The sequence below is a fragment of the Hippichthys cyanospilos genome, chromosome 15 (genome assembly GCF_059441005.1).
Source record: "Hippichthys cyanospilos isolate Australia breed blue-spotted pipefish chromosome 15, RoL_Hcya_1.0, whole genome shotgun sequence".
Classification (NCBI taxonomy): Eukaryota; Metazoa; Chordata; class Actinopteri; order Syngnathiformes; family Syngnathidae; genus Hippichthys; species Hippichthys cyanospilos.
Genome location: NC_142383.1, coordinates 4,240,152 through 4,262,842, shown reverse-complemented (window position 1 = coordinate 4,262,842; position 22,691 = coordinate 4,240,152). Strand labels below are relative to the sequence as shown.

General features: G+C 37.6%; 2 protein-coding genes across 2 annotated transcripts; both read right to left on the bottom strand.

Moving 5' to 3' along the window:
- Window positions 1-98: 98 nt before the first annotated feature.
- Window positions 99-11,727, bottom strand: slc30a5 (solute carrier family 30 member 5). The gene is made up of 16 exons (XM_088435560.1): window positions 11,228-11,727; window positions 11,013-11,135; window positions 10,312-10,378; window positions 10,104-10,189; window positions 9,942-10,029; window positions 8,565-8,652; window positions 8,386-8,462; window positions 7,170-7,340; window positions 4,889-5,177; window positions 4,011-4,219; window positions 3,626-3,783; window positions 3,424-3,553; window positions 1,898-2,132; window positions 1,595-1,821; window positions 1,218-1,346; window positions 99-1,068 (listed from the first exon to the last, which is right to left on the bottom strand). Exons 1-16 carry the CDS (start codon window positions 11,296-11,298, stop codon window positions 898-900), a joined length of 2,319 nt encoding a protein of 772 aa, XP_088291686.1. The 5' UTR covers window positions 11,299-11,727; the 3' UTR covers window positions 99-897.
- A 1,196-nt stretch (window positions 11,728-12,923) lies between these two features.
- Window positions 12,924-20,900, bottom strand: LOC148411412 (annexin A1-like). The gene is made up of 12 exons (XM_088435155.1): window positions 20,684-20,900; window positions 20,538-20,621; window positions 20,346-20,451; window positions 19,461-19,555; window positions 19,114-19,227; window positions 18,778-18,868; window positions 16,789-16,925; window positions 16,624-16,717; window positions 15,236-15,331; window positions 13,588-13,646; window positions 13,358-13,480; window positions 12,924-13,273 (listed from the first exon to the last, which is right to left on the bottom strand). Exons 2-12 carry the CDS (start codon window positions 20,604-20,606, stop codon window positions 13,217-13,219), a joined length of 1,041 nt encoding a protein of 346 aa, XP_088291281.1. The 5' UTR covers window positions 20,607-20,621; window positions 20,684-20,900; the 3' UTR covers window positions 12,924-13,216.
- Between the last annotated feature and the right edge of the window lie 1,791 nt (window positions 20,901-22,691).

Here is a 22,691-nt window from a genome sequence, read left to right as displayed (position 1 = left end):
ATATTTTTATTTTCAACCCCTCAAAATGTTCAGTGGCATCAGCCCCATCCATAAATATGTACTGCACATATACATACTGTTTATATATTCCAAGGCTGTTTCATGTTGAAGAATTTTCATTTTGTGAGAAAAAAAAACAGCTATTCAATGCTACAGATTTCACAGGCAGGAATATGCAGATATGCATATGATTATGCACATTATTATGTTATGCGTTAAATGAAAATAAAAAATAAAAAAAATGCCTCCCTGCAGAAAAAGTGTTCCTGCAACATTGAGTTGGACAAAAACCTTTTGTCAACGACACAATTCATACCACAACGCATTGCAAGAACTTTGCATTATGCGAGTCAGGCTAAGCCACTCATCAAAGTCATTGAAAGGCTTGCAAATGTCTTAAGTTGTCCGCGAGCGTCCCCTGGTGGTTTTGTGTTCTCAACTTGAAAATTTCTATAACATCCTGTGAATTAACGCAAAAATTGGGGGAAATGCATGATAAAACATCGGGTGTTCAATATGTCCAAACTGGAAGATATTTTTAATAGCGGTAAATGAACCCGACATGGGCTAAATTTGACATCTGCAGAGTGTACCTCTCGACCTCCCATTTGCAAGCAATTAGAAGGGATGACATATTGAAAGTCGACATGTTTTGACAAGCTTTGAAATATTTTAGCCTCCCAGTGGTTTTTTTTTTGGTATGGTTTTCCTTTGATAACTAAAACATCTAAAAGCCCGAGTAGGGTAAAAATTTCCTCAAGGGGTTAAGACGAGACAGAAAAAAAGTCTGAGTATAGGTAAAAATGACTATATTCTGATTCATTCAAAACACACACACTGTACATGTCCATTGAAAAACCACCGGAATCATCAAAATTTAAATTGGTCCCATAGATATTACATAATATGCGTCCCATCATTCAGATGTTTCATAGACTCCATCTGTTGCGTCATAGCTAAAACATCCTGAAATCCTGTGCTGAGCCCTGACATGTGCTGGAAGTAGGCATCCTTCTCCACCTGCACTGATAGATTATTGACTCCTGCATCTTTCAAAATGGCCGTCACCTGCAAGAGACCACAGACTAATTATGACGGTCTTTAATCAAACAACCCGACTTTATAACTTCTACAGTAAAAATAAAAAAAAAAAACTCAGGTGTCAAAGTCTGCTGGGTAACAAAACCATCAACTAAAAGGTCATAGTTGGCGCTGACCTGCTGTATAACGCGCTGCTCCACCACATCTGACATGACTTGTAGGTGGATGGTCCCTGCGATCATGTTAGCTGAATGTCTCCAGAAATGAGGGTCTCTGTATGACAAAACTCCTTCAATCTTCTCAATCTGGGAACAGAACCGAGAAAATGGGGGGGATCAGATGACAGTAGCACAGCATTTCATCCTGTCCATGGGCCACTTCATTCATAGTTGACAATACTATGCGTTGTCCGCGGCTGCGCCATCTGCAGCCACAACACTATAAACACATTCCTCTTCCAAAGGAAAAACAAAAAAAGTCTCTCAATAAGACAGCCTTTCGCCTATGCCTAACCCGCAAAAAAACGAAGGTTCAATTGTATTCCTAGTCTCACCTTCAGCAGAGCGTTGTTCAGTTCTTTCTCGTGCTCTGGGGGAATTCTCAGGAGAAGAACCTCGCAAGAATCCTTGAGCAGAGGGATGACACTGAGGAAGATGAGCGAGGCGATGAAGAGGGAGCAAATAGGGTCAGCAATCAACCAGCCAAACTGGCGAATGAGGATGGTGGAAATAATCACGCCAACACTGCCCAATGTATCAGCCAGGACGTGAAGGAAAACGCCTGTGAGGAAGATGGGAGAGTCACATGTGGCCTCCCGATATATGATGGCCGTTTTTATTAGCGTGAGTAAGCGCACCTCTCATGTTGGCATTCATGCCTCCGCCGCCTGAGCTGTGGGAATGCCCGTGTGCGCCGTGTCCGTGCCCGCCGTGAGCGTGGCCGTGACCTCCGTGGCCGTGGTCACTGTGGGAGTGGCCATGGTGCGAGTGGCCGTGATCGTGACCTGAGCAACTTTTGCCGCCGTGGGAATGAGCGTGGCTGAAAGCGCAGATTCCCACCAGGTTGACCAATAAGCCACCAACAGACACCGGCTATCCAAAATACAAAGTAGAAGACAAACTGGTTAGTGAAGCCATCACGCAAGGTCATATTAAACCACAATTATCAGTCATCGTCATCATATCACACTTGGTTCATCAATCAAGTGCAGAGGGCCTCATTCAAAACAGCTGAGCTTTATTGGGCACCCCTGCACTATACCATTAGCGGGGGAAATACGTACTGCGTGGAAGGTTTGTTTCCGATGGCAGCGACGGGGTTGGTATCACATAAAATACACATAGTACAAAATAGGACTTACAGGCAACTCTGTTCGTACGTCGTGTGTCTGTATAGCCACCAAATTATCTCAGATTTCATAAGAAATGTAATCGCTATTGTGCCAAGGGTGATACAGCGTGATAAACATACCTACAGTTAACTATGGAAAGTTTACGACACCACGATAAAAGCCTTTAAATAACAAGACGGCAAACATTTTATGCCTCGAGATATAACTGAATTATTCATTTATTCAAATTCTGAGCAAGATTACAATGGTGGCATCTTTTCTGACCAATTTAAGAAGCCTTTAATATTCACTGAATTGTGAAGAAATATTTAATGTACATATGCATTTAATTATCCAACAGAACTTCGTTTAACTCAATACATTTTTGGTAGGCCCAAGCCTTTCGTATACTGTAGAATGGGATTGTTGGTTACCTTCACAGTATATACTTCCTCATAAAATTCATTTAAATTCATAATAGAGACTCGTCGTAACTCTTGTGAAAAACTGCCCAACATTCAATTTGGGCTGGTTTATTCTGGCACGAAAAAAACTGAATTTTGAGTTAAATGAGAACAAAACACATGAATTTGTCAAACCAGGTAGTCACGGAAAAGAAACAACCAAAATGCACATTAGTTTGAGGAATGAAATTGATGTTCCAAAAAGGATGTCTAAAAATGGCCAGCGATTAGCCTTCGGGATGAATCTTTAAATAGTAAGCAGTCGCAAAGACACTAAGTGCCCATTTCTCTGTAACACTAACTTTTTGTTTGACAATTGCAGACTCCACGTCTAGGCAGGCCTGACAATCTTGACAAGGTTTATGTTCTCAAAGTGGACAACTCCCTGTGTGTTCACACATTTGCACAACAGCATTTTCGGCTATTGATGGGCAAGAAAAAATATTTAAAATGATTTGGTGCATATTTACGCGCGCATATTGTTTAATGTGAAATTTGTTAAAAAAAAAAAAAAAAAAAAGATGAATGCTCCAATAGAACATCAGTTTGATTGAGCATAGAGGAACAAGGAAAAGGAACTTCACTTACAGTCAGCATGTCTGTGTCTATGTTGGGAGGGTCCACCAGACGGGTAATTGACTCAACGAAGACAAAGAAAGCGATGACCATCAAAAAAAGGCCATTGATAAACCCAGAAAGGATTTCAACACGGCCGTACCTGGGAAAAGCACGGGATTCTAAGTTCAAACACTTGACTGAATAAGGTGAGGCGGCTTGCCATCAATTTTACCCATAAGAGAAGATCCTGGTAGCTTTCCAGCGGGTCATCAGAGCGGCAAACAGGCCAAGAACCAACGCCGAGCAGTCAAACAACATGTGGAAGCCATCCGAGATCAGTCCCAGGCTGTTAGTCCAAACACCATAAAAGAGCTCAACAAAGGTGAAAGCCTGGAACACATAAATGTTGTTTGACAACGGAGGATGTGAACTACACTTACAGCAGTTTATTTCCGTTCGCATGGACAAACAGTGATGACCATACGAGAGTTTGATGAGATGGGCTTAAATGTTTCCTTTTTTTGTGTAAAAGCCAATGATAATTCAGTTTTCTACACAGTAGACCCTAGCTACGATATCAAAGGGCACATGACGCAATAGCAGGGCACTGCACATACCAGGTTGAGACATAGGAAGTAGAAGATCTGTCTGGAATCGTACTCTTCCAAGATCTGTTTCAAGGAATCTTTAATGAACCGCGGCAGGGACTGAGATGTGTGCTGCAAGGCATCCCCCATGAAGTTGTACAAAGGAGTCCCTTCAGGTGAGTAACCAACCAGGGTGCCCTTTTGACCTTTTTTTGATGGGGATGAGAGGACACTGGATGCTGCAGAGGGAGAATGAAGAGAGCAACTCTAAAAAAAATGCATTTAATAATATGCATGTGTGCCACTATAGCATACATAAAAGGGGCAAATAAAAATTGACTGCCAGAAACGGACAAATCCACACAGTCATTTCGAAATTGAATTCCACACTCACATCATCAGTATCTTATACACAGTAGACAAGTCAGTCTCTAGATGTCAGATAAAACCACAAAAAGTCCCTACATTCATCTTTTTTTTTTTTTTAAATTTAAATCATCATCCGAGTGGTCGGAAAAGTCACTAAGTATAGGAACAAAGTCGCTTTGTTGGAAATCCTGAGTAGACTTGTTTCTTCTCATGTCCTAATTCTGCCAACGGTTGCCATGGTAGCAAAAGCCATACTTGCTATTTGCAAAGAAGACATCCCACAAAACAGTGTGTGGCAGCGAGATATTACGGTAAGTGCACTGTAATCCTTCATCTTGTATTTTGAAAAACGCCAAATACAATTTATCAAAGCTGGGAAATCTGAATTACTAAAAAAACAGCACGGTGGAACCAATTTATTTCCGTTATTTCAAAAATGAAAAAAACATATACATATATTTATGTTTTTATTTTTTTGCCACACGCATACTACACACAAAACATCTTTTCACACTCAGCTTTACCTGCATTATACTTACACATAATGAAGAAAAAGGCACTGACGAGCACCCCTCCGGAGAGCACATGCTCTGTACTGCTCTGCTGTGGTGCTTTGCTCATGGAGCGTAACTGGTCGGTCAGCGGGTGAGTCCAGAAGTTGGCGAGCAGCAGGGCGCTGGTGAAGAGAGCCATGGCGCCGTATCTGGCGCACCGCTGCACTTCCATCTTTGCATTGCAGATGGCCTCCACATAAAACTCAAGGATCATCACAGAGAAGATGATCATGGCGAAAGGAAGGATCAGAGCAGACCATGACTCCACTTTACTCTGCGGGGAAACAGTGAAAAACCTGAGTTTCAAACATGAGTGAAAAATAAAAATATGTGCATGCGTTTATGTTGTGGCAAATGTCAAATAACCGTCCCGCTCTATGCTACCTGAAACTGCTACAAAGCTTGCGGATGAAGACGATTTGCTAATTTGAGTAATACCTAATGGTGCCGGTTCAACTCATTATTTGCACCTGGTGTTATGGGTCCATCACTTGACTTCTGTAAGATATGAGTCAGTCTCTTCATGACCTTTGCCAAGAAGGTTGAGTTTTGATCAATGTGGTTTTACCTGTTGGTTTTAGAAAGTAAATGTCTGCAACTTAATGTCTTATGAACATACAGAAGACTCATACACAAGCATTATTTCAAGTATGTTTAAATTTCTATTGAAAAGTCCCCTACAATGTTAAATTTCAAATAATTTACATTTATGACCAGGATTGCAACTGATGATTATTTTAACAATCAATGAATCTGTAGAATATTTTGTCACGTAATAAAAGAATTGTGTTTTCAAAAACATCTTGATTTCCATCCCTTGACTCAAACATGGGGTAATTTCTCAAATTGACTGTGGAACAATATATGTATATTTTTCCTCCATTCAATCATTGGTTTGGGTCATAACATCAGATGATCGGCTAAAATTTTAAATACTGTATGTAATTTTATCTAAATTTGGATTTGTTACCTAAAAATACCACCAGATGTTTGCAAATATGATATTTTGATTTAACATAATATGTCTGCTTTCATTCATCGCTAACAAAATTTGAGAATATTTACTTTTGAGAGGCTGAAATTTTGAGCATTTTTTTCAATGCAAAAACAGGTATCAATTGATTTTATCCCTGGTTATTTGTCAATAAATTGAGTATTAATTGCGCCTCATTTTTGACCAATTAAAATTTACTATGCAACAGCAAAAAACTATTGTAACACAGACAATCCTGAAAACATTCCAAAAAGGTTACAGGGATGGGAAATGCAGAAGTACACAGGCTTTATTACTGTACTTGAGTATTTTTTTTCCCAGTGTTTTGTATTATATTTATCAGACTACTTTGTACAGTAAATTTCAGGCTATAAGCCGCTACTTTGAACCCGGCGGTTTATAGTCCAGTGCGGCTTATCTGCAACTTTTTCTTTTTGCTAGCCACCAGAAGGCAATCTCCCGGTAAACAAAGGGAGACAGAAGACCCTATCAAAGTATTGATTTTGAGTTTAAACTGTTTTACTCACCACCAGGGAGCACTCTCTACACAAAAGCGAATGTTACTGATGTGTTTGTGAAGTATTCTAACAACACAACTTTGTTGGTGTTTTGTTGAAAATATGTTAATCCTACTCTTGTTTGTAAATTGCAGGCATGTTCAATCTGTGTTGAAGGCATGATAATGCTGTAACGAAGTGATTTGGAAAAAAAAAGTTTTAAAAAACAAAAATGGAATAAAAACTTCCATGTATCATCTTTCTGCGTAAATATATGATGTTACAACCTGCAGCTTATAGTGGTGTGGCTTTGGTTGGTGTAGCTTATACTCTGGTGCTTAAGGTACTTTTCCTTTTTATATTTGAACACCAGTCATTGTACTTATTACTGGTTTCTATTTTAAAATTCAGTTTCTTTAGTTCTTAATTAATGACATTGATGGCTAATAGATTAGACCTGGAAAAGTTTTTGTCGTCAAAGGAGAGCTGGGTCCAGCCTCCACCAATGATATCAAGTAGTAGCCCAACAGCTTTGGACTGGCTCTTCTATGTCAATGTTATAGTATGACATGCGGGGAAAAAAAACAAAAAAACTGAAAAAGCAGGTATGCACCCCATCACACGCAAGGAGTGATATGAACATGTGTAAGACATAACAGGCCCCGTTTGAACTGTGTGCCTACTGCTACTTCTTGCTTTACACAAGTACTTACACTTTAACTTAAGTACAGGGTGTTAGTACCCTTCCCATAAAAACAAACCATTTTGCACTTACTTCCATAGTGGCTGAAAGCACTATGACCCAGGGCAGCAGTACCACAGCAGATACCAAGTTGCCCAAGGCATAGAGGCGCTTGGCTCCGCCAAGTTCCACTGAAAGCTTCCTGGTGGCAGTGTGGAAGCCAACCTTCAGGCACAGAGAGACCACTAGCAGCACAACACCGCCCTGATGAGGAAAAACAGGTTCATGTTGTGATTAGTTTCCTTGCGTACCAAAGTACATCTATACGGTGATGTGGCAAAAGCATTTCACTTTGTTTATAATCACAGATAAATGTTTCAGATTAATACTTCATAAAGACAACTCCAGTAAACATGAAAACAATTTGTAAAGTGAGATTGTACCATAGGGAGAAAAATAATTCAAACTTAACTATGCATAATTACAAAAATTAATTGTCCCCGGAACCAAATTGTTTGTGCCATACTTGGTAACAAAATGAATACTGAGTCTGAGATAAGCCTTTCCTATCACCGCGGAGGAAATCTAAAACAGTTTTAACTCAGTCATATACATACAACTCAGTCATATCATGAGCTACTTGGTTGAGAACACAGAACAGTATGTCAACTGGACTGCAGTCCATACTTTGAATTTCCCACTTGATTTTAATTATTGCTGGTCAAAGTTGGAATAGCCAGTGTAACTATGTCCAGCGACATAACACAAGAGTACACATTTTTTTTTTCTTCAAGACATTAAAGGAAGATCGGATCAGTCACCCACATATGCCAAGTTTTGATATACAGATGCACATTTTAGAATGATCTAGAGGGTGGAAGTCAGTTGGCTTTTAGCAGCATCATATATATCATATATATGATATATATCATATATATGATATATATATATATATGATATATATATATATATATATATCATATATATCATATATATATATGATATATATATATATATATATGATATATATATATCATATATATGATATATATATATATATATATATATGATATATATATATATATATGATATATATATATATATGATATATATATATATATATCATATATATCATATATATATATATATGATATATATATATATATATATATATATATATATATATATATATATATATATATATATATATATATATATATAAATCTGAAAGAGGGTAGATGCTTTTATATCGCACTGCACATGGAACATGGAAGTACTCTTGAAAATTGAGGATCCACTCTGTGCTTACTTTGTGATCTGCAACACCTAAAAAAGCAATGGCAGTGTAAAGGAAATGGGTTAGAGCACTGTCGTGATGTCCTTCAGCTGATTACAGAAGTTAAGACCCACAAGGATGGAACAAATGAAACATGATATTCCAATTTATAAAGACACTATTCAGTAACACAAAAGAACTATTAAGGATACGATGCTCTGCCATTTTCGCCATGAGATCATCATTGTCGAAGAGGAGGAGGCAGATCACCGCAATGATAAAAAGAGCAGCACCTCTGGTCTGGAAGACAGATGTGTAGAAGTTCAGTCATCAGTATGGAAGGCAATGTTAGCAGTAGGCAAAAGGAGCATCACTTCATTGAACTCAAAAATGGGTGGATGGGTGCTTAACTTCTATTCTAAATATTAATGCTTCAGAAGAAAAAGCTGATGTGTTTAAGGTGGTATTTGTGTTAGATGTGTTGTAATGGAAAACATCTCTTGTTTATACAACATATATGGAGTATACAGTGCTAATTTTACCTCTGAAAACTGTTGAGTCCCTGGGTCTCACAATACTAAAATACTATGGGTCCCAACAGAAATGTGGAGTCTCATAAATTGCGCAATAAAAAGGACAAAGTAAGTCCAAGGCTCAATGTGAACAAAAAATACAATGAACTTACATATAGCATCTTTCATCATCCTCTTAATATTGCAAACACTGATATCTGGCAGAAGAGAATCTGCTTTTTACTTTTAAGTGTTAATTTTTTAAGCTTCAACATGTCTGTTTTGTTCCTCTTCTCGATCTTACGAATCATTTCATTTTCGCTTTTTACTTTCTGGGCCATTGTTACCTGATTGTGCATTATTTGACTTGTCACCGATACTAAAACATTTGCCAAGTTGATGTTGTTTCATTACTAGAGATTTTACTAAAGAAAGCACTTTTTTTCAAGGAATTATATTTGTGCCTCTATCGTGAACGAGTGATGAAAAATTCTGAGTGCCTTCTCCCGCCCAAGTCTGTTTGCTTATTTGCAGGGTGAACATAAACAATTTTACTGGAGACCAAAACAGAAAATCAGTGTATTTTTGCTAGCGCTGATTGGTTGTTGAGAGAGAAGGGTATTATGAGCGAGCAATGAGCAAGCAAAATCGTTTTCTGTGCCCAATAATTGTCATTCCTTGCTCATATTTTTCTGTGCTGAAAATCCATCATATTTTGATGTTAAAAACAATACATACGATGGACCCACGTGCATATAAAAATACGTGTCCCTGTCAAAAATTATGTGTCTAGGATGCAGGGGCGGAAGCAAACGATAACACTGAGTGTTTGATTAAATAATTGCCAACACACTCCAAAGGAGGCAGTGACCTAGTTCATTTGTCATTGACCAACCAGACAACAACACATCTCGGTTCCATTCATACGCAATTAAAAAATAAAGGCCTCTTCAGAAAAAGGCATTGTACTTAATGCAGGTGAGTAGATACATGTGTGTCTATTATTTAAGGAAGCTGATTACACAAACACCTCAAAAACAATTACTGTAGCACATTCTAAAATAGAGAGTTGCCTACCTTTGCTGGTCCGCCTCCTGAGCTGGTGAAGAGGACGCCAAGAAGAGCAATCACCACAACATCACTGTGTTCAAACAGCAGTAATGTCCTGTGAAAAGCATGAGAAAAACACTCCTGTATTATTGCAATAAAACAGCAGATTTTTATATATAGATGAATTACCTCAGGGGTCCACAGAGAGTGAGACCAAAAAAGCCCAGTAGAGAGATGATACAGCTGAAAACACTGTGCTTTAATAACTTTATCCACTAGAAAGAATAATAGAAAATGAGTTATTTAGCGTACTATGGCAAAAACCCAAAGCAGGAAACACTTTTTCTTGAATGCAATTTTACTAACATAAAAAGAAAGAAAAATAAACATACTGTACCTGTCCTTTAGAGATGACTTTTCCAGAGGAAAAAGGTTTTTGAAAGACAAGTAAAATAACAGCAGACCTGAAAATAATAAAACGTTGCAGTTATTTATTGACATGATTGAGACATTGACATTTGTACTCTAAAGCAATTACAATCTGAACTGCGGTAGACACATAGTGATTTTTCTTTTTAAATAATCATGAGTCTCCCCCAAATCAGACCGATGTCTGTTGTAGTACAGGTGTGCCCCCTTATTTTTATTGTGGTGAATGGCATGGAACAGAAAAAAAACACGCAGCACTACTCATTTTGTGTAAAGCAAAGATACATGATTCAGGTTGCTTTTTCTCATGAACATTGGAGTGTAGTCTGGTCTTTCTCGGGATTGATGACACACACAATGACTTCCAATCATAAATAATGAACACATTTGATTACAGTTGTCAGCATTGACTGCTTCCTAAAAAGATTGGGGAAGGTATCAAGGAAAAAAGGCATGCAAAATAAATTAACACCATAGGGGCTTTCTGATTTTGTTCATACGGGGCGGTCAAATATTGCTGTCAAATGTTCCAATTTTAACAGAAATTTTGAATTTCGGGATCAGCAAAAATAGAATCCACTACGGGGACCAATAAATAGATCTAATCTAAAAGGAAGAAAATAGTATACTTGCAGAAATAAATGAAGCATCAACTGGAGGAATACTCACCCTAACTTTAATATGAAGATGAATTGAACAATGTGAACAACTTTTAGGATGTCATATGATTCGAATATTCCCAAGGCCTTCAAAATCTTTGAGATGACCAGTAACACTATGTACCTGGTTAACCTGCAGAGGTAGACGACAGCATGATTAAAGCGCTCACACGAACAAACGTTTGCAGCAAAATTATATTGGGTAAAAACTAACACATATTTTACCTGGAATTAGGAACCTCAACCATCCCTAGTTGTCCTCCGGAGAGGACATTGCTGCTGTATTTCTCGTCCATTTTTAGCCGCCGACCGGCTTAGTGAGGTCTCAAAATTATTTTTAGCATTACTGCTACCTACAACGTGAATTTAACTTTTCGCTCATTTAGCAATAAAGCCCAGTAACGTCTTCCGCTTTGCTCGAATTCAAAATACCTTTAAAAGCGCCATGTCCAAACACCCTCTCTGGCAAACTAACCATTGGAAAAAAATTAGCTTTCTGTCGAGGTGAGGTACGCTACGAGCTAGTTAGCCAGCTGGAACAGCAAAAACACTGCTTGTATTCGCTCTTCGACGTTGTGACACATCTGCTGGATGTGTACACATCAATTGTAAGAGTTTAAGGATGACTGAAGGCGTTTGTTGCAAAAACAATAACAAAAATACATATAATACTGGACCAAATTGTGCTCAACCCACTTCCGTACTCGATAAACAATCTAGCTCCACGTCATAAGAAGTTTCAAGACATTCACTGCTGCGCCTGTTGGTGCAGTTTTAGCTCGCGAGACGCACTATTGCGTGTTCGCGCAGAATGTCAGTTAATAATGATGATGATGATGATAATAATAATAATATATGTAAATAAAACCGGTGCCATGTTGTACCATTTTCTTCAGATATTTGTAAATGTTTTCTTTTCATGGGTCTGTGCAGATCCAGGACTTGATTGACATTGCTTAATATTGTTCATATTGTTCATACCTAGCATATATTTACGAATGTTCATACCACTTTTTTTCAATACCAGTAGAGTACTCGTCGTAGAGTACTAGTCGCCAATACTGATTGCAAACACTGTTACCATTTATACTATTTTTTTTACTCAAAATACCCCCCCTCCCCCCTCCACCCACCCCCCAAAAATGTAATGACCTAATTTAAAAGAAAGGCCAATATGTTTTAATATAGCATATTTTATTAAAATGTAATGATATTGCTGGGAATTTGTCAGTCTTTTAAATTGCAATTTCTACTTTTGATGACTTTTTTTTTAACTGCTCGAAGAGAACATCTAATACTACTAACATCAGCTGCCGTCGCAAGTAACAATACCTTGAATTAAGGCCACGTATTGGCACAATTCTGATAGCTGGTATCAGTATTCATCCATCCATCCGTTTACTATAGCCGCTTATCCTCACTGAGGTCGCTGGCTTTCTGGTCCCTATCCCAGCTGATTTCAGGCAGTAGGCAGGGGACATCCTGAAGTGGTTGCCAGCCAGTTGCAGGACACACAGGAACAAATAATGATTCACGCACTCAATCACACCTAAGGACAATTTTCAGTGTCCAATACACCTACCTTGTAGGGTTATGGAATGTGAGAGAAAGCTGAAGTGACCGGAGAGAAGCCACAAGCGCACGGAGAGAACATGCAAACTCCACACAGGAAGGCCGGAGCGAGCAGGAATTGAATTCAGAACTCTGAACTGTGAGGTGAACATACAAATCACTCATTCACCAAACCACATATCAGTATTCACCCATCCCTAACTACATTTAATCATCTGTTTATTATTCTACCAGTTGTACAATACCTAAAAAAAAAAAAACACGTTTCAAGCGCAAAGTAAGCCTACTTCAAAAACCATGCTGTACCACTCGTGCACTGTGAAGAATTTAGACACTGATGATTGCAAAATGTCAGTCAACAGCTTAAATGCACTAATTTTATTCAAGCGAAAGAACATAAAATAATGTCATGAACATTTTGATGTTACATTGATTTTAAAGCTTCTTTGAAACAAGTTAATTCTCTCCCTTTTCACCATTTGACTTTTCTTTAAACATACGGCATGGTAGAATTATGTAGCATCTATGCTATTATTGCTAGTTATCCACTTTGCTAATGTCAACTAAATAAAATATAATTATCATGCCATGTCCTTTTAAAGATGTGCGCCCTATAACTGAACAGAACACAGAAGTGGTCTCTCAGTGGGGTCCACACAGTCCAAGAAGGATGTTTTCAAAATGATGCTTTGTGTCTTTCTGTGAAAGGAAGAAAAAACAAAATCATCGTCATCATTTAACTGCAACTCAGCCTTTAGAGATAAAGTGCATCTTTAATTTTACCAGTATGTCCTCCTGCAGCGTTGTGTCATACATGGCCCTGTATTCTTCCAAGATCTTCTTCAGGTCAACCTCAGAGCGGCTCACCAGAACCCTGATCAGCGTATCTTCACATGTGCCATGGCGCTGTGAGAGCACATTTGTCATCCAACAAAATTGTTTAAGCAAGGGGCCAAGCTAATGGACCAGACCACCCAAATAACATTTACAGAATGTGTTGTGTTCATTCATACCTCCATAGCTCGATGGAGCTTCTCAGCAAAGAATGCCGGTGTGCTCCATGCACATTTCACTTCAAATAAAAGAAACAACATATTGCAGTTTTAGATAATATTAAAAGTTTTCACAAATCAATAGCCCAAAGCCCATTACTTCTAAGCAATGTTAACTTGTCAAACACATTTCCGAGCTACTCTTGAATGCATGATATGACCACGTTTCAATCCATGTTTGTGGGTTGCCATTTCGGCCTGTTCCATCCTCTGTTGTCGAGCAAACTGATGTCTAACAGTCCTCAGGCTTGCATTGCATGAATCAGGGCTCGCTTTTCTGGGATTGTACATGTGACATTCCAAATTCACGTCTGAGGGCAGTTGTGACATCACTTTCATAGACATTCTTAAATGAGTACTGCTTTGACAAATGAAAAATAGATTCTGTACTTAAGGCAGAGCTTTTCAAATAAGTGTGAGGAGATAATATATTGGAGAGGCACTGACTTAAGGCAATCCTTCTGTTGACATGTTAAATGGTTTTTTAACTAAAATTAAACTCTCAAGGATTGTCTGATGTGATATTAGTGCCTTTCAGACGGCAGGAACCAAATGAGGAAGTTTCTAATGTACCCTGGAACTTTGAGTACATTCTTCATTCAAACACACAAAAACATTCCAAGTCTTGTACATTCCATTAGGGTCTTCCCAAGTTCCACCTCCGCACTGGAGTCTTGTTTACCTACTAGAAACCATCAAACAGGGTGCGTTGTGCTAGCGAGTGATGATTGGTTGCTTGAACTTGAGGATGTGTTGTTTTGTGTAGGTATTCTCTTTTCTCAATTTCAGCAGCCACCATTACGTAATCCAGCAGTTGCTTTCACTACTGTGGTAAGTTTAATATTGTTTAAATAATGGAAGAAGAGAAAAAACTCATAGGTGGATGGAACAGGCTCTCCTGAGTATTTTTATGGAGACAAGGAAATCCAAGGGCATTTTTTTCAACTACGAGAGATGATAAAGCACAGCTGCTCATTCCCTCGTCAAAACGGCAAACCTTTGACGGGATTGCCCAACTACAGGGCATGCTTTTGCATTTTCCACATTTGCTTTGTGATGCAAAGCCTTAAAGGAACATACAGGAGCCAAGGATACATATATGTCCATCGATTGCGGTCAGTCGTACTGATGATCCTTCTCAGTCTGTTTAATTTGACAAAACTTCATATCATAAAACATTCACCAAAAATGCAGAGGCTCACATTTCGTCGGTGACTTGTAGCTTTGTCAATGGATTGTACCGCTCTAACAAAGCATAGCAACATATTCGTATAAAGCTAGCCAAGCTGAATAAGAATAAATAAATACTTTGGCTTTCTCATGCAGTGTGTTGCAACAAGTAATGATGCGGGGTCAAGGAATGTTTCTTTTGTTTGTCATCCTGCATGTTTGTCATTCAGCTTTTCAGTCAAGCCCTCTTGTTGGACAGGTTGACACATCATCAGTCTGATTTGAATTAACTACTGTACCTTGCCCACAATCACTGGGTGTGATTGCAAACTCATGGGCTACACTCAAAAAGTAAGGACGAGAAGCAACTGGTACCAGGATCTCAGAGTTACAGATCTCAGATCTCGGTCTGAGAGTTACTTATTAAGTGTATGCTCACCTACATCAAGGAGACAGTCTTCAATGTCTCCTCCCAGCTCCTTGTTCAGAGCTTTCGGTAGTGTAATGTCGCTGAGACAGGCATACCTCTGGAATGCTATAAGACAAAGGGGACACAGAGTGACATGCATTTTGTTTTTACCACACAGTTAGTTAACTTTCAGTAACCGCACATTAGAATTGTTCTCGACTCTGCATTGCGTGTTCCACAAGTTACTCAGAATGGGTGTGGTTCCACCTGTTTGGTCACATAAGACTGAATGTCTAATTTAGGGAGTGTTGGAACTTCTTTTGCATACAGTATCTATGTAAATACAGTATTTATTCAAAACGTTCACAAAGTTAACAGATTTAGATTGAGTGAGACTATTCATTAAGACTATTCATTTGTTAATGTGTATTTATAAAGAGATGGATCTAAATGAGATTTGTAGAACTACATTTCCCATAATTCTTAGGTACAAAAGCAGGAAGTATAACTAGTTCCACTTCTAACGTTTGTTTTTTTTGTAATAACTTTAATGCAAAGTACAAAATGTGTAAACAACTCTGAAGAACAAGCAACCAACAGGAGAACATATCAAAGAGTAATACAGAGACAATTTATCCAAAGGAATATAAAAAGGTTGACAAAAAAAGAGAAAAGAATAAAATAAATAAATAAGTATGCAAGGAGTACAAGAATTTATATAAATACCTTTAACTTTTCACAAATCACGCTAGTTTTTTGACCCTTTATATTGTCTGAATATCTAATTAAAATAATGCATTGTTTAGTCTCGTTATGAAACACACTAAAACGTGGTTTTGTTCCAATATATTTGGAGCAATGACTGCGGTATTTTGACAAAAATATGAATACATTAATAACTACGGGTAATTAGAATATTTTTTTTATTCTATTATTTTCAAGAAAGCCAAACAAAACATTCCTCCAGGCAATCCTGACATCCTTTCAAAAGTATTGTAAACAAAATCACATAATTTCTACCAAAATGTATGCCAAAATAAATGAACAAAAGTTTCTGGGGATTTATGACAAAAAACTACAGCTCACATCTATACCTTTTTTTAAATCTTTTTGCTCGTATAACTTTTAGCTGTGTAGAATTTGTGTAGTAATTTAAAATATATTTAATTAAACTTGTCATTAAATATTTAGTTCAGGGTCTAACTTAGACGTGCAATTGCTAACAATATGATGCAGGTGATGAAGAGAGAACGTTGATGTAAATGGGACAGTGAATAGAATCAAGAATAAAGAAAAATAACAGACAAGAAACGACAACATCCTGCCTTAGCCCGTGATTACAACCAGGTTTAAAATTACTACAAGAACCAGGGAGGGAATGACAGCTGAAGCATCCGCGCTTTCAGTCACATACTTACTTTTGGAGAGTTGAGGTCCGCTGCGTTTTGTCAAGATGTCTAAGAATGTAGAGATGTCGACTCCTCTTGTATTCTCACAAGCGTCAAACAGTTTCTGCATATGCACAATACAGGTTGAATAATGAACTTGGAATTCAAGGAGTTAATGTCTCTATCCAAGTTTACCTCTGCATCCTCTTGAGCCAAAGCCATGTCAACGTCTGTGCCCTCATCTTTGTTTGCGGCCAACATAGCCAGAAGAGCTTTGGTGAAATCACCTCTAGTTTCATCCTTAATGACATCCTCGACTTCCTTCCCATACTCTGAGGAAAAACATTATTGATGAGCTGAATGGACTAAACATCTATCATTTTCGAAATGGCATTTGAATGAAGCTGTTTTAGAGACTAATGCCCACTTCAAGTAGCCAATTTTCTAGTACACCTGTACAATGGCAGTCAGGGTATTCTATTCTATTTTCCAAGAAAGCAACCAGTTTTTATCCTAGGACTAAAAAGGGGGTTCGACAGGGTTCATTTTCCTTCAGGGAACCCCGACTGTAATAACTAGGCTAATGACAGAACACAGCCGCAGGTTTTTGGGCAGGGGGATTCTTCCCATTGCATCCTCACAGTCACTTTCCTTTGGGACAATTAGAGTGGCTAGCTTTGCTTTCTTTTCCCCTCTCTGATTAAAAATTACAACCTCTACAGTGCGGCATTTTGATTCTTTTTCATTTACACTAATGCAGTCGTCTCCAAAGTCCGGCCCGGGGGCCAAATGCGGCCCGTGGTCAATTTCCATCCGGCCCGAGGCCTGCGTCATAAAGTCAATAACGTCTGGCCCGCATGGAGAATTAATACATTAATACACTTTTACCTGCGTGTGCTAAATGCTGTCATCTATAGGCTCAGTTAGGAACAGCAAATTAGTATATGAGTAATTGACTGTATGAGCCCCTAATTTTCTAAAATGGCGACAATCAACATAAGGAGGAAGGTTGCGCTGCAGTGTGACGCAGTGTGACGCAGTGAGCCGCGGTAAGCAGCTGCAGCTTCCGCTCTCGCCAACTTTTACCGATAGCTGGATAAGGACAAGTTCCGAGAGATTCGAGCATTTGGTAAGAAAATGCTAAACTTGTTCGGGTCGACGTATTCTTGTGAGAAGATATTCTCGGTTATGAACTTAAATAAGAGTCGTGTGGCACGGCTATCGGACTCTCACTTACAAGACATCTTGCGCATCCATACTACTGGCATAGAGCCAGACCTTGTTTAAAATGAGTCCTGCACTTGTTGATATGACTATTACTTGTTCATTGCTCTGTTATTGTGTTTAAAAATTCGATAAATATTAAACTGACGTGGTGAGATTTTTTTTTGTTTCAAATGCAATTTGCACCCAAGAGTACAATTACTTCTGTTCAACTGTTACAAAAACGTTAAAGTGTTAAAAAAAAAAGTGAAGTTAAGTGAATATTCAATTTCAATATTTATTGTCTGTTCAATTTTTGTATGCATGTTTCAAATTAACTAAAACACATGCTTAAGATAGCTGAAATGAAAATAAAAATGCAAATGTTAAACACAGAACGTCCTGCTGAAATGTATCTAAATTAATTGCTGTTATATGTTAAGAACGCCCACCAAGGTTGCCCCCCCTACATTTTTAACACACCAAATCTGGCCCCCTTTGCAAAAAGTTTGGACACCCCTGCACTAATGTAAATTCGCAGTTATTTTGCTTTTCCCAGCAGAGGGCAAACATGATGTCATCATCCCAAAATGCATTGTACAGGAAAAAGCATGACAGTTGTCCCGTGTAAACATACTGTATATTGTAAAACTTGTAACATAAGTGTATACACTCCAATGTAAACAAAAGAGAGCTTTTTCCCTGATAACAAATTATTATGTGTTTCTGACCACTTTTAATAGTAGAGGTCGATGATTGTATTTTGAGACATGTTTTTGTAACGCTCAGCGCTTCTTTAGATAAAAATAATTTCACATTAGGATTTGATAAAATAAAATTGGTGACATTAAACACTTGCCGCAAAGAACAAAAATTGTAAGGTTATGAAAATATTTATTCCATAAAAAGGTTGTTGAAATGTCCCTTCCTTATAAACAAAGTTAAATTCCTGCATACATTCCCTGCGGCAAAAAGTCTAACCTTCTTTGTAGACCCTCCTCAACGCTCTGATCTCTTCATTTGACCTGGTTGCAAGAACCTCCACAAGGACCTTTTCATCTGTGCCCAGTCTCTGTAGCAATAAAGTGAAAGGTCATTGATTTCCAATACTGCACAAGACTGTACAGTGAAATGTTGCTTCATATTATGAAATTGCAATATCATTGCCAACAGTTTTGTTTCCATTTGCTCACTCACTATGTATTTTGTTTATCAGTAAAATTATTCATTGGTGCATTTTATTTTCTTAAAAATATTAATTATAATTTTAAAATACATATACAAGATACATTTTCAGAGCATAACTTTGATATATACCTTTGTTGCATCTCTGATCAGATAGGCATCAAAGTGGGCTGGCGGCATTAATAAGGCCAAAGCGATGTCCTCTAAGTCTGACCTGAGTGCTCGCTTCAGAGCTTGTTCCAATGACTGTAACACGTGGAGAGAAGAGGACACAAATAACAATTATCCAAGTATTAAATGTATTTCTTAACACGTTTCAACTATTACTACATTATCCATGGTGGACTGTTAGGTTTGAGCTCCTAATGTTAATTTACATATTGTGAAAAAAAATGGTAATAAATAAGTATTAGATTATGTGTGCAATTTGTGTGGGCTCGATACACATCCCTGTATACAAAATGGTTTGATGACCATACCTGACCATTGGAGGCCTCATAAACAGCTTTGATCTTCTGTCTCTGCTCATTGTTTCTTTTGACCAAGATTGAAATGATGACATCCTCATCCACTCCTGTAAGAGAGATATTGAACTTTTTTTTGTCATCCACAGTATCTGATGTCACGGGAATGATGTTAACTTTGAAGCCCAATATTACATATTAGTTTAACTGCATGGTTGTTCACATAGTTTTTAAACATTTCTGAAAAATGCGAGCAAGCTTGTTTTTTTTTAATCCAAATTGTGACAGCCATTTAATGAAAAATTAAGCTAATCATGCTATTATGTTCATGATATTACTATTTCTACTGAAAACAAGTCTGTTTTCCTACTCTGAATACACACACAACAATAGTGAGCTGTGAAGGCAATGCTTTTTAAATGCACTTTATTTATGTATTCATTAATTCCTTAATTTTGCTGGTCAATATTAAAAGTGTTTGTTCATAAAAAGCAGAACACTCAATAGTTGATCAATCATAAATCATTATTTTTTGCAAATAGTTCATGTTTAGCCAATTTATATTGTTTTATATGAAAATATCTCTGCAGTGCTGCTTTTATAATTATTTGGATCATTTCCAGTGTCCACTGATATAATTAACCCATTTCAGACTTCTCAATACATGCTGTGATCTTTCATGGATAAATTAAGTTGCTATCTGCTGCCTATTAGACAGAAAATTTCAGGGACTTAAATTTGACACTCCCTCCAAGCGCTCAGAAAGTATGTTTTGTTTGTTTAAGACAAGGATTGAGCAATAATTTGAAATAGATTTTGCATCCATTGCCTTATGGCTTGTCTTTCAGTACTTTCGCTACTGTAGAAATAAAATTAGCAGATTTTGAAAAATATACATACCTTTACTCCGAATGGCACTTTGCAGAACTGCAGCATCTTTGCTTGCATTGAAGTTAGGGTATGGGGCCACAGTTCCGTAAAACACAGGTGTCTCTTTTCCTTTCACCTAAAGGTTTTGGCACAGTTAATTTCCCTATTTCCAATTAAATCATTGAATTCAGCATGATCACAAAAACAACAGCCGTTACTTACTTTAATGGTGTCCTTCTCTGGGTTTCTATCATGGATAATGTTTTGGAAGAAATTCCTGAAGAAAGACATCTTTTTCAATGTGATCTGAAAAAAAAAATAATCGCATTAAATGAAGCTAGATGATTTATTTTTGACGGCATGCTTACCTGTGATATTAAAGATGGCCTTCACCCTGCACCTTGTACAATTGAGACATAAGGAAGTATTGAAGTAACTCCACCTTTCAGATGATTAGGCTGAAAAAAATTGGCGGATTTTCCTGTCACCTGCACAAAATGAGCCAATCGTCTGCCATCTCTCCAGACACCACACACCCAGCAATCAATTTCTTTTTGACCGGTTGGGTGACTTATGTTCAGACTTGTATTGTAAATAAGCGTTTCACGCTTTATCCAAACAATGTGTAATTCACATGAACATGCAAACCTGCAGGGAACAGTGGCAACTCACCCAAAAAAAAAAAGAAAACATAGGCTTATCCTACTTACTGATGAAATAATGCCACGTAATTACAGTAGTACATGCTGCGCTTTGGCGACCGTCATGAAAATGCGCTGCTGTATTACGTGGCTGAACCTGATCATCTACATTTTTCTTCTCTGTCCCCACAGTCAGTAAAGTTAAAGGGACAAGCCCATTTACAGCCTTTTATTTATAACAAAAAGGCAAACCACAGTCTAAACATTACATTACGATTTTAAGACATGCACAAATGCTCCTGACCAAAAAAAACTCTTCAACTCTTTGGAAATTCCATACACGTATGCACTAAAAATATGAGAAACTAGAATAGTCTATCAGTCGTCCAGACCCTTGTTGCTTTGAAATCCATCTTAAAAACATACTACTTCTCACTTGTTTTTAATATGCCTTCAAAGCTGACATCTGTATTTTAGTTTGCTCGTGTGTTTCATATGTTTATATGTTTCTATTTGATTTACAGCACTTTGGTTGATTACAGTCTTTTTAAATGTGCTTTATAAATAAAATTTGACTTGACTAATATTTTTTACACTCAGAAAATCTAAGTACATTTTACAAGGAGTCAGTTTAACCAATTCATTTAAAATAAATAATGTAGGGTTGAGGAAAAAAGTCACAATTTTCATCATCTGAGTGTTGCCGCTCCTACTGTGTGCTAGTATATTTTGAGTATTATATTTTAGTTTTCTCCCTTCGGCGGTACGAGTATTGCACTTGACTCCAGCAATAGAGTGGCTGTCTTGCAATTTTGTGGGGGTGTTTGTGCAGATACATAGTACATAGGTTGTTCTTTGAACCCCAAAGGTATTCGGGCCAAAAGATTGTACAAAGACTTATACTAAGGATGCAGCTTTGAGCTGATTTATTTTTGATTTTCTTTTTTTCCTAATATGTTTATCTTAATTTTGTTCCTTCCCCTACATTACCTGCCCGACATCACCTCAATATCCGTCATTTTACATTTTTTTAGTATATTATGCATCCGTTTGTTATGTACTGTTTGTTTAAATTGTTGTGTTAAGTTCTTGGGAAAAAAAAACAAAACGATTTGAATCACAGAAAAAAACAGACGGAGAAAATTGTAGATGCAATAAAGTGCAACGAAAGGTGCTACCAGCAGACACTTTTTTGTTTTCTCCGTGGATTCAGCCCACAGTTTAATTGGAACAGCCTTTATTTTATCATTGTTTTCTTGAAGACCTTTTATTACAAGTTTGGAGGATGCTCAGCAGTGTACATCGTACTTACTTATGCCTTACGTATGTCCAGTTAACCGATATGTTTATTATATTTACAAATGTAATCATTTTAAGTGTTTACTGTTTCTAATATTTTACCCCTCTCACTCATAAATGTATAGAGTACTTCTTGGATTAGTACAAATATTTTTTTTCATACCCTTGCACTGGAGAGAAACATTGTGTTTCCATTCCTTTTGTAATCAATTCTTATACAGAAGCCTACTACCAAAGCCTCATGTAAATGTTGACAGTTGCAAGTGAGATTTGTCAGACACAAACATTTAATCTTTACAGTAAATTTATGTCATGGTTCAGTTTTTCAATAATTAACGAATGAAACTGAAAGTATAGCAATATAGCAAAGTGTGTAACCAGTGGAGGTCCTAGCCAAATGGCATCCTGAGCACCCCCCCCCCCCCCCCCCCCCCCC